This window comes from Oenanthe melanoleuca, chromosome 1, assembly GCF_029582105.1.
Source record: "Oenanthe melanoleuca isolate GR-GAL-2019-014 chromosome 1, OMel1.0, whole genome shotgun sequence".
Classification (NCBI taxonomy): Eukaryota; Metazoa; Chordata; class Aves; order Passeriformes; family Muscicapidae; genus Oenanthe; species Oenanthe melanoleuca.
In genome coordinates, this window is record NC_079333.1 from 50,427,236 (window position 1) to 50,445,006 (window position 17,771).

The 17,771-nt window shown below is 42.2% G+C and overlaps 1 protein-coding gene across 1 annotated transcript in view; it reads right to left on the minus strand.

Annotated features, from left to right (window-relative positions):
- Positions 1-669: 669 nt before the first annotated feature.
- LHFPL6 (LHFPL tetraspan subfamily member 6) overlaps positions 670-17,771 on the minus strand; it is a 136,844-nt gene continuing 119,742 nt past the window's right edge. The window contains exons 3-4 of the mRNA XM_056497805.1: positions 14,998-15,096; positions 670-1,767 (exon numbers count right to left, since the gene is read on the minus strand). Of these exons, the coding sequence (XP_056353780.1) occupies positions 1,649-1,767; positions 14,998-15,096 (218 nt within the window). The 3' untranslated portion in view covers positions 670-1,648. The remainder of the gene's footprint in view (positions 1,768-14,997; positions 15,097-17,771) is intronic.

Consider the following 17,771-nt stretch of genomic DNA (forward strand, 5'->3'; position numbering starts at 1 on the left):
CACTGGCACAATGCCAGATTTGTTCAGCTCTAAGTGTTATTGCCACCAGAACTGCAACTCAAACATAGATGGTAACCTAAATATAACACAAGAGAAATATAATACTGGGGAAACAGGATCAAAAAAACAAATTTGTAAAGGAATTGCATTAGTTTAGTTATGATTAAATAAATTAGTTATGATTGAAAACCCCTTACAAGTTCTCATGAATTAGGTTCACATTTCTTTAAATAAAGAAAGTAAAAAATTGATTTTTAAAGTTTTTTATGTACAGTGCCAGTGTCCTGTGCATAGAATGCTGCCTGGTAGGCATTTGATCAGTTACCGGTACTAAGGAAGTAAAGGCTTATTTCAGTTGGCTAAACTGGGATATACAGTTTTGTGTGAAATTCTGAGTCTGCAGCAGCCAGGATAGAAAAAATGAGGTTTTGCTGAAATCCTTCAGGACACCTGACAGCAGCAGGCAAAAATGTGGAATATACCAGAATGTCTCCAGTGGCAGTAGATGCCTATCCTCAGGCAAGTGTAACTGAACCCTAAATGTGTCTGTGTTTGACAGGGTAAAAGGATACAGCATGGTTATAAAAGTCATGAGTATTTCTGAGAATTTTTCCAGTGGGGATTTGGGAAGGAACTGTTTCATCTACTGGCACAACCATACATTGCAAGTATTGATCAAGGAAAAATTTATTTACAGAGATTTTTCAAATACAAACATAAAATAGCACATATTATATATATATTTTACAAAAATGAATATTGAAATAATAAACATGGTACAGCACAATACAACATCAATGAGCTAAACATAACAGCAACAGAAATCTATGTCTGGAAGAGGTTTGCTGTTAGTTGTACATAACCAACAGAGCTCTACAGTACCGTGAATGGAATTTCCAGTGGACAGGAAAATGTCCATTTACTGCATTTCATAAAAAGTATTATAGTAAAGGTACATATGCCAAGTAATTATGTTGCATTTTGTAATAATGCTGAGAACACAGAGTCTTAATAAAAGTTATATAGGGCTGAATAAGCAGTGGATAAATGTTTGGGGAAGAAAAACGTGTAGAGATTATACAAAATACTGATAAAGTGGCTTATTGGTCCTTTTATTAAGTTTAATGTATAGATTAAAAAGTGTTGCAACACCAAGTCTTAAACCACCAGAGAGAAGTAAAAAAAAAAAAAAAAAAAAAAAAAAAGAGGAGAGAAAATAGAAAGGAAAAGAAAGAAGAGTCGCACCAAAAAAGGTTTTCTCTCTACTTATTTTGTGCCATGGTCACCATCTGTGTGTGCGTGTGTGCTTTGGGGAGCGCCGCACTGAGGGCCCGCCGGGCGCTACCCCAGCACGCCGGCTGCCACCCCTCACCAGCCTGTCCAGAAATCGGTGCATGCAGAACCTCACCATTTGCAAAGCAGAGTTTTCCTTGCTGACATTTGTGTGGAGCAGACCCTGAGCAGGCTCGGGTGACAGAGCCTGTCCCTGCCCAGCCCGGCCGGGTGGCTTTGAGCCACCCCTCACCTCCCTGCCACGCTGGGGCCGCCCGCCGTCCCGCTCCTGAGAGAAAGCAGCTGCAAATTCCTTGTCCGGCGTTGTTGTCCAGCAGAGGCGGGCGAGCCTGGCAGGGCCGTGCCCGGGGCCGGCTCAGTAGGGGTATTGCTTCTGCTTCTTGCCCGAGAAGCAGGCGAGCCAGGTGCACAGCAGCATGGCGGCCGCCGCGCCGCCGCCCGTGCAGTAGTAGGCCCAGCCGATGTGGCAGGTCCCTGCAAGGCAAACACAGCCACAGCGTTAGAGGGGAGGAAGAGCTGCCACCACCACCCTCCCCTTCTGCCCGCCCAGGAAAACACTCTCCTGAGATTTCGGCCCACTTGTATGCCCACCTCAGACAGGCAATATGGGGCAGAATTCAGGCTCTGCTGCTGCAACGCGGGAGTTTGAAGCCAGATGTGGCTGAGAGCTGCTGGGTGACCATAACCCAGGGCATGGGGCACCAGCTCACATCCCCTCACACAGGCACCGACCCTGACCACCCGCAAAGGAGCGGCGGTGGGTGGCAGAAGTGACCTCAGGGGATCACTTGTCTGCGGGCTGCTGTGAGAATGGAAGCACAAAGCCCAGAAATAAGAGAAGAGACAACATTCTTGTCTTGGGTTGCAATACAGGATGTGACCAGAGATGTGTATTCTATCATCACCTGTTGAAGCCTTATCCTTATCTCCATGACACATATTATCTGCTAATGGGCCATCTTTAAAACCAAGTGGGGCAATCATCTTCATCTTTTTCACAACCCATCCTCCCTCCAGGAAGATATCATCTGCTGCTGGTCCATTTAGTCCCATTGTATGACTGATAAAATTACATCATCCCACTGGGAGATGCTCCATCCAGGGGGAGGAGCCAAGCCTTTCCTACCTAGATAAAAACTGAGATTTTGAGCACCAAGGCAGCCTTTTTTCCACTGGATTGAAGAGGAAAGCCAGACCTTTCCACATCATCCCTGGACCTTCGGAGGAAAACTGCACCCTTCTACAGGAGCACTGCTCCAGCTGAACCACATCTGCCACTGCAGGAGGACTGTATTCTGGGTTGTATTCTGACTCTGTCGGTGTTTTGGGATTGTTCTTTGCAATGCTGTATTTCTATCTTAATTTTCATAGTAAAGAACTGTTATTCCTAATTCCCATATCTTTGTCTGAGAGCCCCTTAATTTCAAGATTATAATAATTTGGAGGGAGGGGGTTTACATTCTCTATTTCAAAGAGAAGCTCCTGCCTTTATTGACAGACACCAAACCAGGACAATTCTCTATCCCCACCCAAGGTCACAACCCATTGTTGAAAACTTCACTGATCTGTCTAATGAGTGCCACAATACAGCTTTGAATCAATTTAAAGACCTCAGCATCTTTACATAGTCAAACTCATCACCAGTAAATGGTGCTGGGGAATCCCATAGTGGACCATAAAGTGATTATTTCCCTTTCAGGCACTGTGCCTGCAGTAGGGGAGGAGATTTAAACAGCAGCTGCAGCAGGGAAGAAGCCTCTTTAGAGAGCTCCAAAAGCAACGAGATGGATGCTGCTGCTCCTCAGGATTTTAACCCATCTCAAAAACAATTTTCATTTGGGTTGCATCATCTTTGCCTTTTTTCAGTGCTTGGGACTTGTTACCACTGAGGTTCTTCCTGTATTGTTGACACCTCGGGTGATATCACCCTGCTTTGAGCAGTGGGTGCTCTCAGTAAGGCACAAGCAGCAATACAACACTTCTTTCCCAACCTTCCCAAAAGGAGCAGAAACCATCCTTCCCTTCAGAGAACAGAAGGCATCAACAGAGTTTCCATCTAGAAATAGGTGTCATGTTGGTATTCTATCCCAATGGCATCCCTGAGGGCCAGGCTTGAGGTTCAGGCAATTATCAATTCAGCTAATCCTGCCTCGGGCACAAGAAACACAAAATGTCTGTTCATCTTAACATGTCCAAGGCATTTGCATGCCTCAAGGCAGATAGCATTGCCACCGACTGACTGCAGGATATTGTCTGGCAGGCTTTGTAAGGAGACATTAGTGGGAGGCAACACTTAGGCTCCTGATCACTTTGAAGATCTCAGGCCGATGCCACAGCAGGAAGCATAATACCTGTTTCATTTTTTTTCCTTCATAACCCTCACAAATTTTTATTTTAAAAATGTCCAGTAAAACAAAGATCCTGATGTGACCAAGAAGACTTGAGGACTTGCTGCCTTGGCTTGAGGTCACTTGTCTCTCTCCTTAATGTGGTGGAGCAGACAGAGATATTTACTTGATTTCATAATCTAGTTGTGCTCTGTAGGTAACACCATTCTTGCCTTCCTTAGAGAAGACCACACTGAGAGTGTGACTTCCTGAAGAGAAGGCCTTCAGAAATGCTGGAGAGCTCTCAAGTGCCTGCAATGTCCCTGATGCTGGCACTTGCCCAACCACTCAGCAGTCCCTGGAGAGACCTGTCTCTGGGCCACCTATTGCTTTGCCTAGGTACACACCCTGTCCTTAGCTTCTGCTGGCAATTTCAAAAACAGACTTAAACCTACAGCAGATGTTTAAACTCACTGGATTGTTGCATATGGGTAAAACCTTATAAAAGAAAGGCCTTATTAAATAAGGCCTTGCTCAGCTGAATTAACAGCTAGCCTGTTAAGTTCCCATGAGAAAGAATCTAAGAATGGAAATCAGTTTGCATAACAACCTATTCTTGTGAGAAAAACAGGTTGCGCCTGTGAAGAAGAAAAAGTCTATGGCATGAGAATCTGTGAAGAAAATATGTAAACACCTGTGTGAAGAGAGTTTTAGCAAGTACACAAAAAAACCCCACCTTCTAACCAATGAATTGAGTAGCAAGAAAGTTGCTGCCCAACTAGAATTAAACACAGTAACTTGGAAGATGGATAAAAATAGGCTGTAACATTAAAGTAGGGTTTTTGTCACTGAAACTTTGGAGTGTTATGCCCATTGTTATTTGCCATTAGTGTTATATCGGATTGCTTTGAAAATTATCACATTTATACCAGGGTGGGGTGTATAGATAATACAGCATTTCTTGAGATGGACTTCATCTGATAGGTCTATTAAATTGTGAAATATTCCAAAAACTACTAAAGAATTGTAGTTGCAGCTTGAAAAAGTAAATTCTTCTCATCATGATGTTTCTGGGTAGAGAAAATAAATGTCAAAATATTACTTTTAAAAAAGTTTAAAGATTCATCTGGTAGCACTGTCCAATGCTGTAACCCAAGCAGGATAGAATGAAATAAATTTGACCTTTGCATAGTGTGATTTCAACTTTTGTACCTTAACAGTAGGAGAGAGTGTGTGTGATACATATTAAGAAGAAAGAACTGTTAAATCAATGTCAGAGATGTGTTCAATGCATACAGCACACACATTCACTCTTGCCTGAAGAGAATAACATTTATTTCTCCATACCATGCTCCATTTACCTAATGGACCACTGCCCTACTTAATGCTCTGACACACAGCAGGCAGGCAGCCTCTTGATATAACAAATGCAATGTAATTCACAAGTGTGAGTTGGGTCAAGATGAACAAATGAAAGAATGGGAGAGCAGGGGAAGGTATGAAAGAGCTGGGAGCTTGACCTTAGATCAATAATAACACAGCAATAAACCTGGCCATTATTTCCAGCCCATGTCAAGAGCAGTGGGAGGCCTTGGAAAGAATACTTGATCTGTACTTGGATGATGCTGAGCAGAACAGAATTTCAAGGTGTTGTGCTGAAAAAGAGCCTGCAGCAGGGCAGGTATGTGACGGTATAGGCCTTAGCTGTACTATTCATTGCAAGTATAGTTAAGGATAGATACAAGACCAGAGATAATCCATCTCAAAGGTACCCACTGTAATGAATGCCTACATTGCAGGGCCACGTGTCAAAATGAAACAATGACAGGCCTTTTATAACCCTATATTACACAAGAAGGAAAACATTTTGGAACTACTGTTTCAGCTCTGTTGTTCTCATTTTACCACATGTATGGCCTATTTTAGTCTACTGCATCCCAAAGAAAGATTGTTGGTTATCAATAATTGGGTAATTTAGTTGCAGTTTAAACTGTAAAATGACTTCTGCTTCACATTGATATAAAACATTCATATTAAAAGAACAGGAAGCTTTATAAAAAGCAGAGTTGAGAAGCTATTACTGCACTGACACCAGCAGGACTAGCCATGTTTCAGTGGTAAGCAAATGTTGAGATTTGCAGAACTGAGGCTTAAATTCAACCATTAAGGAGAGCAGTTTGCTTTCTGAAGCCTGTCATATAAAAGATTAGAAATCCGGTATTGCACGGGTATTTTTTTAATGTCAAAGTTCTAACATGAAAAGCAACACTACCTAAATACTTGACAGAATTAAAGCAGTTGTTGAAACCATGTCGATTTTCACATACACAAAAAGAGCCCCAAAATCTTTGTCATTTCCCTGAAAGATGCATTGGAATGCACATATATATACATAGGTAGAAGAGTCCCCAGCCATTGAGGGTGTAGAGATGCAAGCAAGAATGTGTACATGTTCTTTCTCCTAAGATGGGCTAGGTCTGAGTTTGTGCCAAAGAAAATTCCCAGCAGCTGAAGTGCTCTTCTAGCTGATAGAGATTACATACATCAAGCAGCTTGTGCTCTGCACAGAACTGGTGTTGCTTTTAACAAATCACCTGACAGGTCAGTATTGAGGGAGAAGCTGTGGCTTCAGCATTCAGCACTTTGTTAATTCTAGGTTTTGGTTTTTTTAAGGGAGCATAAATAATTTGGGCTCTTGGAGGTTGTTCAGTGAAGCAGGACTGTCTAAGTTGGCTCAGATAAGTTTGTAGCCAGCCATTCAGAACTTTATTTTCACCTTTGTTTTACTGGTATTGGCAGCAAGAGAGTGTGAGGATGAACACTGAAATAACAGAATCATGAAGCTGGAAGCTATAGCTATGGATGGCCATTTTCCAAGCAAATGAAGGAACATTGCACTCTTTTTTAAGAGGATTGAGAAAAATCAAAGTACCTGAGGACAGAGAACAAAAATTTTGGTGAGCAAGGATACTATCAAAAGAAGATTTACAAAAGAGAGTTCCATGAAACATAAGACAGTATTTACTAAACCAAAAGAAATCAGTAAATGTAAATTCAGTGATGAATGAGGTTACTAAAAAGCATTTCCATTCCTTTCCTGGTTTCTAATGTGATCCTCAAGGCCAGGATATGCATCCCCTTGCTCCCCTCCTCCTCTTAAATATATAGGCAAATAAAGATCAAGACAAGTTTGGGAGTGAGTAAAATTTGGCAACAGAAAATATGAAGATACTTCATCTACCATGGAGCTGTGCCAGGATCCAGTTGCCAAAGCATAATTTTACCAGGATTTCTATTAATGATGTCTTATAAATAATTATCACATATAGTTATCAAGGTCCTGGAAATAACATATGGTTTAATCTAAAATAACTAATAATTGCCACTTATGAAAAAATATCCTGAATATGAAAGTGTCTTGGATGCAAACCTGTTAGTTGCAAGATGTAGTATCTTAAATATTTGTACCTTTTTTGCTGTTAATTTTAAGACTATCCTGGACTCATAGTCTGGAGTATTTGGCAAACTCTAATCAATTAACCTTAAGTACAGCCTGTTTTCCAAGTTGAAGGAGAAAAGGTTTCAGCATTAGCCAGACTGTAGAGAATAAATGATATACCTTCAAAAATAAAACCTACAATTCCTACTTCCAAGAAGTTGTGCAGGAATTCTAATTAATGGGTTCACTTGAGAATACAAGTGAATACAGAGAATGGGAATTCATATAATCAATCAGGGTGTTGGAAAAGTAGTCAGAAAAAAAATAGAGTGTGATGTTAAGGGATATACAGGGATTTGGAAATATGAAAGACATAAATAAATGTAAAAGATTATCAGTTAATTAATAAGAAGGCAAAATTATTTTGAAACAAAGCCAAGACAAATTAAATAGCTGAAGATCTTTTTCTTGACACAGCAACAATGAAAAACTGTCATGTGAAATCAGCAGCAAAAGCAGGAAAAGGAGTTGAAACTTGGAATGCATCCAGAAAGAATTAAAGTAGTTATGTGAAACAAAGAAAGAACACTATATAAGGTAAAACTGCAGCTCAGCATACAGCCTGATGCAAAATAATGAATTCAGTGGAGCTGTTTCCTTTTTCTGTTGCACAGATATGACTTTCTCAATGGGTTTATCTTAAAAAAAAAAAAATGATTTTTTTATGCATGTATATTTTTCTCAAGCTATTTTGGTTACTTAGAATTGGTCTGCAACTAAATGCATAAAATTTCATAAAGTTCTGACGGGTAAAAAAGTGGGGAAAAAATGCCAACTTGAAATTCTTTTGTTCTGTTGTGTGCCGACACTCACTCATCTATATGATCAAATCCTCCTTTCTTTGGAGGATACCATAATTTTGTTAATCAAACCTCAAATTTGCTGTAGGTGTGCATTTATCATGGAGCAGTGAAGGAGAAACCAATACCCAGTGTCAATTACAATGCTCAGATTCCCAAGGAGCAAATAGCTTAAGTGCTGCTAATGAGGAGCTCTCTCAGCCTCCTGCAAGAAGTCAGCAGAAAGCTCAACTACTGCAGAAGGGAAATCAATTTCACCTTCCTTTGAACACACACCACACCGAGATTCACACTGGACTAGTACCCCAGACTCCCTTCAGAGACCATGAAGAAGAAAAGTCACTTACAAAAGTGTGTTGTATTTCCTCCTAAAGTAAACATGCAAAATACAGCAGATGAACCCTGTTCTGGTAGCTCCTGTTTTTCTCCCTTTTAACTGGGAAGGGATTCCAAACACCAGTTCAGTTGCACTTTTTGAATAATAAAGAACACCATATACTTGCTCCAGGTGGTCTGAGTCCCTTTCTGGATGCTCCTGCTTATGTCTACTGACTGCAGAGGGTTCTTGCATGACCATGTCTAATTCTGGCAACAAAGGTATGTGCCTTATCATAGAATGATAGAATGGGCAGGGTTGGAAGGGACCTTAAAGATCATCTAGTTCCACCCCCTCTGCCATGGGCAGGGATACTTTCCACTAGACCAGAGTGCTCAGATTATCCAACCTGGCCTTGAACACTGCCAGGGATGGAGCATCCACAGCTTCTCTGGGCAACCTATGCCAGTGCCTCATCACCATCACAGTAAAGAATTTCTTCCTAATATCTAAACCTACTCTTTCAGTTTAAAGCAATTCACCCTTGCCCTGTCACTATACAGCCTTGTAAATAGTCTCTCCTTATGTTACACAAAATATATATGGACCTTGATATCGTCACCAAAAGCTTACAAAGATTTAAGAATGGAAGCTGTTTGGGGAGCACTAAAGAGGAAATGTTTCTTGATGGAATACTTCCTTTACTGGCATGTAGTTTACTCAGTCATTTATCTAAGAACTCAACAGCTGCAGCTCAAGTGTGCTTGTAAAGGTTGTGCTCAGCTTCAGTCATTGCTCATAGAAAAACACCTTTGAATATTTTGCCTTTAATAGGATTCTAACAAATTGTCCTCCCTTCGAAATCCTTTTCTTGATTCTTTGGCACTCTATGTCAACACTCAGCCAGATGCTGAAATGATGCCACCTAAGACAAATTAAATAGTTGACAAAACCTTTTTTACATCCACACTGCTTTCTGTGGGGTTTTTATGCAGTTTCAGTAACTGCACTGTTTGCTTGGAAAGCACTTTAAAGATCATTTACTCTAACACTTCCACAGCAAAAGTGATTACCAAGTCAATGTTTTTTTTAAAGATATTTCAAACCCTCTAAAAATGGCAAAGGAGAACCTTAACAATAATGATTTTTTCAAAAGAAATATCCATCACAAGAGAAGTTCTTGAGAGCTTTTGAGGCTGATCCAGCTGCTTGTTTTGCTCAGGATGGGAGCCAGGCTTTTAGACAGTGACTTTGGCCAGGTGAGCCCTTTCACAGCAGTCCACATACAGATGGGCTGCCACAGACAGCGAGCCAAGGTGTGTGTTTGAAGTTATCTGCTTTGGTTGCTGCTGCAACTGGACCCCCAGGTCAAGGATGTCTTTGACTGTGAAGGTAGAGCTACTGTATTTCATCAAAAAAGAAAAAATGCCTTCCAAGCAGTTCAACAAAAGTTCCCTTAAAAAAACTGAATTTATCTTAAATTTTGTGTCTTCATTCTTTCTGGCTAATAAGTACCTGGTGTCTCTCCATACATCTGGTGGTTGGGAAGTAGCAGCTGGTGGCTTGTGATGACATGAATCATCTATGTTTCAATAAGTGAATCTTACTCTAGATAAACATTTTGTTTTTTGGGCTCTTAGGTATTGGTCTTGTAGTGCTGTTTCACCAGATGCCAGCTGAGGCTTAATTTTGTGAGTTAAATTGAGCATGCCCTGACCTCTCTGGGACCTTCTGTGGAACTTGGCTGCCTCTGCACCCATTGCAACAGAAATCAGCGTGTAAAACTGAGCAGTTTCCAGGGAAATCAATGGACAAAAATGCAGTCTCACATTGATTTTAGACTTTCAAAACCAATACAAATGTGTTCACACGTGTACACTCACAATGCCCCTTTAAAACAGGCATGCAAGTTCAGAGGATTTCTTCGCACAGCTTAACTATTCAGAATATGGAAGTTTTTGCAAACGTCTAGTGCAATCTTCACTTTTTTTTTGTGCATACTCTCACCTTAATGCAGAGTCCCTCACTTTAATGAATTTCCTGATAAAACACTCCTTTTCCATCTGTTTTTCTTGTATATTACATTTAGAAATGAAAACAAAATGGTATTAGTGCCTCTACCTCAGCAAAATTGAACGTGTGCTATATGATATGCCATAATGACACTTACTTTTGGGAAACTGCCTGCTAATTCCTTTTGCAGACCCAAGGATTTTGTAGATCTGACTCACTTTTACACCCTTCAGTCAGCAGCTCTGTCCTGCTGAGCCACGTCACTGCTGCCCTGAATGGGCCCACAGGCAAGTCCAGAGTGTGAATAATGCAACATAACAGTACCAGTTTGCATGGTGGCAAGAGATTAAGATGATTTTGATCCATCCTCAGTGAAAGGCAGTCCCTTTGAGCACTGCTCATTCCCTGCTCCAGTCTCTTCCTCAGGCACTATCAGCCAGTTGCCAAACTAGAGTACAGACTTTGACTCAGTCAATGAGCAAGCAACTGTGCTGGTTTTAAACATAAACATCTCTTTTATTCTTGCCCCCATTTATTTGTTTTTAGGAGCTAACACCCTAAAACAGTGGTAGAAGATTTCTCCTGTTCATAGTCTAGTGTTTCAGGGAGAACTCTGCTCCATGTGTGACCTGTGATCCAGATGGGATGCTGCCACAGGGAGCAGGGCTCCAAGACCTTCACACAAGTCATGCTGACTGATGAGAAGCTGGGAATTACGAGCAGAGCAACACAGCACAGACCTATCATGGCCTTAACTTCTCAATAAGATTTGCAAGAGGTCATTTGTCAAGGTCCTAATCTATCTGTGTGCTTATTTTCATGATGGCAAAACTATATTTCTAGAGAAGAGCAGGGAGCAAGCCCCACTACAGGTGCACCAGTCCCTTTATGGAGGTCTTTATGGTGCCTGTTTATGGAGGTTATTCCCCATCCCCCTTTACAAAACAGCTCATCTATTGAATATAATTTAATCAACAAATTGAGTTGTCCTTGGCAGGGTATCTTCATTTGAAGAATAACTCCTCTTTGTCAGAGATGGAGCTATACAATCACTTTTATTTGATTGAAAAAAATATCCCACTTAAATACATAAATGTTTAAGTAAATCCTTTGGACATAGTTCACTTAATAAAAACCAAATAAATATCCATTTTTAAACAGAGCAGTGAACTGCTGGGTATTTCACAATGTCAGCTCAGGTTTTCTAGAAAAGAATACTCAAATCCACTTAAATTAAAGGCATAGTTATTTCTCCTGCAGTCTTTTTTAAAGACTACTTTGGAATCTGCATAGAAATGTGTGTGTTTGGCAGGGGTGGAGGGAGATGTCCCCTCTTTACAACTATTTGGAGTGCCTATTAGTCTAATCCCTTTTCAGAGTGCCTGAAGACATAGAGAAGCATTTCTTATCTAGCACACCCACTAAAGATTAGGGGTTTTTTTTCTGGGTTCTTAGCATTGGTATTTATTTATTCTCTTTAGTTATGAGCTTGTTATGAGGGCAGGGGTTTGTCATGTTTTTGTTAAGCAAAAATTTTCTTTAATTACTAATTCTAGTATATTTCTGGTTGACATTGCATATCACAGTGCACAATTCAGCTGCTTCTCAAGAGAGTTCTTGTAGTCCCTCATCTGTACCTGCCTCTCATTCTTCTTCATCCTCCTATAATATAGATTGCAGCTTCTGGTTTTATTTTCTACCTTCAACTTCAACCATTTTCCCTCCTTACTCTTTCTAAGTCCAGAACAAGCATCAGTGCTGAACCCCCCACCTTTGCTGGCTCTGTGGTCAAACCTGTTGAGCTTTGACCCTCTCCCAGCTGCACACACATGTTCCTGTGGCCCAGGCTGCTGCACTTGCTCTGCCATCCTGGAAGAGGAGGCTGAATGCTGTCTGCTGATCAGCATTCCTGTGAACACATCTCCTCTGAGAGCAGCCACCAGCTGAATTATCCTCTCTGTGCCATCCTCACTGGCACCCACAGCAGCAGGGGGTGCAGGACCAGCACTCCTATCATCACCTTTTGTCCCATTAGCAAACCAGTTCAGGGCTCACAGCAGCTCAGATTTTCTGAGAGAGGGTTTTGAATGCAGGCTCTTCAGGAAACTCATTTCACAGGCTCAGGAACAGAAAGCATATAATTGCAGCTTAATCAAATTAAATATTCAAATGAAAGCAATAATTACTTAAATTTGTCTTGAGACTTAGTAAGATTAAGACTTTGAAACATAATCTTTGGCCTGTAGGCTATAATGAGTATGCCAGTCTCTAATGATTCAGAAGAGACCTAGAGGGTTGGGGTTATCACTAACCAAGGGGTATTTATGAAAGACAGTGTGGTTATTAAATGGCCCTCGGACAGCACCTCTTCTTTACAGATGGTTTTGATAACACACCATCAAACAGGCACTGACATTAAGTAAAAAAAAATCACAGCCAAGCACTTAAGTTCACTGCCAATGTATGTGGAAAGGAGATGTTTAGCGGCAGGGCTGCCTAGCAGAAATCACTGCAGTAAATTTCAGCTCTCATTATGATCTGTTAATTAATGTGTTGACATATGACAGCAGCAGATCAATGAGACCAGCACTGCTGTCAAGTCTAGGCATGTGTCACACATGGGCTGTGTGCTCCAGGTCCAGAAAACACAGTCAGAGCCTTCACAGTTAATGCAAGATTTCTCATGGTCTTCATGCCTACCTGGAAGGAAAGCTGCCAGATGACATTTTTCACACTGGTTTCTACACTGACTTTTAAGGCAGAGTGACTCAATTTATGCAAATATCTGACTCATGAGTCAAGACTGAGACAGTGAAGGTGGTCTTGGCCACTCTGCTCTGACTGTGGACTTGACAGTGTTTAAAGGTAACAGTCTGAAACTGCCCAAGTACTTTGAAGAGCTCACACTGTCACAACACCCATCTTCTGGGACTCTGCAGAGAAATAACCTGGAAGGTAGCACTCTTCTGCACCTGGGAACAAACATGGGACACAGGCTGGAGCCCCAGAAGCAGAGCTGCTCACACGCTTGGCATGGAAGAGCAGGAGCCAGCATGCACCAGTGAGGTGCTAGCTGCCCCTTCAAAGGGGGTGCTGCTCAGTGGGCTGGCCAGGAGCTTCTTCAGGCTTCCACAGGATTGGCCATGGGCAGCAAAGAGCCTGAATCTTCCCTGCAACAGTTACCATGGAGTTTTGCCTGGTCTTTCCACTGCATCCTTTGACACACCTTTCCATGGAGCTGGGAATCTAAGTTCTAAACATTTTTTCTGCTAGTTAACTATACCTTTCTGTTCTTATTGTTCTTTCTCCTCTGTGTTTAAATCTTTCTATTATTAGGTGAATAAAAAATTTGCAGGAACTTTTTATGCTTTGCTGAAATTTAATATCAACAGCACAGAAGAATATTAGAGTTCAGAATAACAAGGTAATGTAATGCTTCCAGAGCACATTACACATCCCTTGAGCAACACCATAGGTGGTTGCTCATAAGACATCAGTGGCACTGTAGGGATGGGTGCTGATATTGGTTATGAGAATTTCTGGTCCCCTGCCAGATCAAATGCACTCAAAACACCACAGGAATTCACAGGGGAGAGTGGCCTGGAGCATCACTCCAAAAGCAGTATTTTTTTATCTTTCAACCTCAATTCTTTTCCATATCTTGACAAGAAACCCCTCTGAGATGGAAACAAATCTCCTGAAATCTGACAGAAACATCAGTGTAAAATGAAGAGATGATGCAGCACGTTTGTATTTAACCCTAGGAGACCATTTTTGTCTACTACTCCTTGCACTGGGATTACTGTCAGGCCCTGCACAAGGCCTACACACACACCTATGGAAAGAATTTCTAAGATTAACTAAGGTTTAGCTTGCAAGGTCTGGTAATGGGGAGCTCTGTATGCTTAGGAGCAGAAGCTCTCAAATCTGTGGGGGCTCAAGGTGCTCAGTCCCTCCTGCTCCTTCAGAGGATTGCAAATCCCCCTCTCCCTCAATTGACACAGGATCAGAGAGTACTTATAGAGAAGGGTATCAGCAATTACACTGATCTTTCCAGCTAGACAAGGACTCAGATGTGCATTCAAACATCAGGTCCTGATCATCCACATTGCTTAACCCTTAGGTCACTGCTGTTTCCTTGTTTTCTAGAGCCCCTGCAGAGAAAGCACAGGTGTGAGCCTGGTTTGGCTGCATCCCTGGCTCTCATTCCAGCTGCAGTGCAGTCAGCAGCAGTGAGACAAGTAGCTTGTTTGGGAGAAGGCAAACACAGGGTGCAAGTGTTATTTGCCAGCTTCCCAAGAATGTGAATAACATACAAATACACTCTAGGCTTGTTTTAGAAGGCCATAAACAGCCCAGAATTCAAAGACAGCCAATTGCACTCATGGAGAATTACCCTGACCTCTGCTGTGATGGGATGCCTCTGTCTACCCTGTCAAGACCTCCAGGAGTGTTAGCTCCCATACTGCAAGACTATTAAATCTGATTTATTTCTTAAAATATGCATACATAGGTATCTATGTATTCATATGCACATACATTTTCTTTTATGATATTCTTCTGGAAAATATTTCCAGAGATCCATCTGGAGTCCCCTGCCTTGGCACCATTCCAGAATTACACAGTATGATTAGCCTACCACACACAGCTAGGTTGGTTCCCCAAACCTGTGCTTAATGTCCTGGTCTGCTTTTATGGCCAACACATAGAAGAGTCTAATGCAGCTGAGATCCCCTGGTGATGACTCACCCAATTCAAACTGGTTGGAAAGGTTACCACAGGTTTGTCTGACTTCTTCACTGTCCCAGCCAAGAGGATAGAGGGCACAACCAGAGCCAATCAACAAACCTGTGGAGAGAAAAAGAAATAGAAGTTTATACAAGCAATTGCCATTAGCCTAAACAGAGGCTGCCTCTTGGGAATCAAAGTGTCAAACTGCAGTTTGGGAATCCCAGATAAAAAGAAGTCTCTTCTCATAAAAACAGATGAAAACCATTTGGACTGATGCCTTCTGCTGCAGTTTTAGAGCTGGTCTGTGGGCTGGAGCCAGTCTGAGTGGTTCAGCATCAGAAGCCATGCTCAGCTTCTGCAGCTTTTATCTGAGAGCTTTTAGACTCTTCTTCTACTCTCCAGAATGGCTAAATATGCATTTTGGAATACACAACATGTGGTTAAATAGAAGCATGCTAATGAAAGCATTTACAAGCTGATTGCTGCTGATTAATTAAACAACAATCAACCAGGGTCCATTAAGGTTCCATGAAGAAAATTGACAGTTGTGGTAATGTGTTGCCATTTTGCTTTGTTTTTCACATTTCAAAAGCAAGGGAATAACGGTTCCATACCACTTGATAAATGCACACCACAGGTACACAAAGTTTTCTTAATTCATTCAGCTGAAACAACTGAGGTCTTGAGTCATTTACCTGTTATCATACTTGGTTTAACAGTCTCAAGAAGCTTTGCTTTCTCCAGCCCTCATGCTGCCCCAAACAAAAGTGTTTTGGCAAATCCTGTCCCTTCACAAGACATCACAGGGAATCAGCAATGCACCCATGCACCATGACTATTTTGCAGAAGTGGCATTTTTATCATATTGCACTCTCAGCTGTCACTGCAGCAGCTGCCAAAAGGCCGATGGAGCTGGCAAAGCATTTTACACTGACAGCCTAGAGAGAACATTTCAATGTATGTTACACCATTCAAATGTTGCCTCCTTTGTGTCAGATCTTATTTATGAGATTGGAAACAAATCACTGTGTAGATAATGGGCTAGGAGCACCTGACACTTCACAGGCAATAAAGCCAAGCAAACCCTCCCAAGGTTTGCAGGGGTGCCTTTTACCTGCTAGGCACAGCACAAGGTTTCAAGCCCTACAGCTGTCACCTTTGGGCACACTCTTGACCTCACATAATCTTGCTCCTCCTCCCTTGACAATAAGGAGCAGTGCTGCCTGGCAAAGCTTCTGCTGCCATGCTCCCAGTGCAGAAGAACCCTGGGTGTTGTGAGAGTCACTGTGGACATCACACCAGTCTTACAGGAGTCCTGAGAGGGATTATGGCTCAGGCCCTGGAGCTTGCCATACCTTTGTAACCTAAGCTTCTCATACTGCTGATGTTCCCATAAGATACAGAAATCATCTTATTATGTTCTTGGTTTTCTCAAAGACACACCCTGAGCAAGGCACTGAAGTCCAGAAGTGGTATCTCATCTTCCTTCAAAAGATATTTAATGCTCTTAGCAAAGTAGCTCAGCAGCTTCTCTGCTGCTCCTCCAAGCACACCTGCTCCTGTTTAAGGCCAATATTAGCTTCATGGATCTTCCTCCATTAAGTTCAAATTTCTTCTTGTTGCTCAAGAAGAGCAACACTTCTTCCCTCTTACTTATTCCTTCCTTTGTTGAGCAGTCATTGCCTGCTCCTGTCTCCATATCTACATCACATAATGAAAAAGAAATCCCTGAGGCAGCCCTCTCTCAGATGGAGCACTCACCCAACAGCTGTGACAGGAGAAAAGCAATTAAGGACATGTGAATGCTAGGTATTTTCAGAACTTTGCCTGATCTGGGTATGGTTGCTTCTAATGTCCTCACTAATATCTTTCACAGTATCATTTCATCTTTTTTCCCCTAGGGCCATAGAGCTAAGGGCAGCTGGTAGAATCCATGTAAATGAGAATCACTTCTAATTAAATTCTCAGAAAGGATGTTTCTCAGACAAGAGAATTTAGGCCAAAACTGTGTCTACATTTGTTAAAGACAGCCTAAGACTGCCATAAAAGCCCGTGCTGATTCTCTCTTGGACTGTTAAAGCAAGAAAGGTGTTGTGAAGCACTGACAGCATGGGTGGTGTGCCAGCAAGGGGCAGGACCCCATAGGACAAGGAGAGACACCACACTGATGATGATAATGGCTGGGGAAGGCAGGAAGAGCACCTGGATGTCAGAGTCAGCTTCACAGACCAGCAGACTGTGGCAGCCCCAGCCAGTCCTGCAGAATCCCCCGGTGGTTCTGGCCCCTTCCCACACTGCTCGTGGTACCCAAATGTGCCCAGTGCCAGCCCAGGCAGGCACAGCTCGGGAGATGCTCTGGCCCAAAGTGAACCACCCTGGCTGGGCTGTTTGCAACCAGCTTGCACTTGGACAGACTGCCTGGGAGAAAATGCTCAAAGGGTGCTGTTGTGAGGGGCAGGGAGATGTATGCAGGGAGTAGGAGGGAAGGCAGGCTTGCACCTGCCTGCCTTAGACCAGATTAAACAGCAGCCAGCCCTTCCTCACAAACAGATCCTGGGAAAGCCTTCTGCCCAGTTCTTCCAGGAGAGCACAACAGCAGCACTGCAGGCAAGTGAAAGGACTATTAGCATAACAATGCTGCTCCTCCAAACCCAGAACAAGCTCTTACTCGGCCCTTGCCAATTACTCTCCTCAGGTGGCAAGAGTGTCTAGTGCCCATTGCATTCACAGACTGTTTGTTTTCAGCTCACTTTAGGTTTTGTTGCAGCAACAGGTTGCTGTTTGGGTTTTTT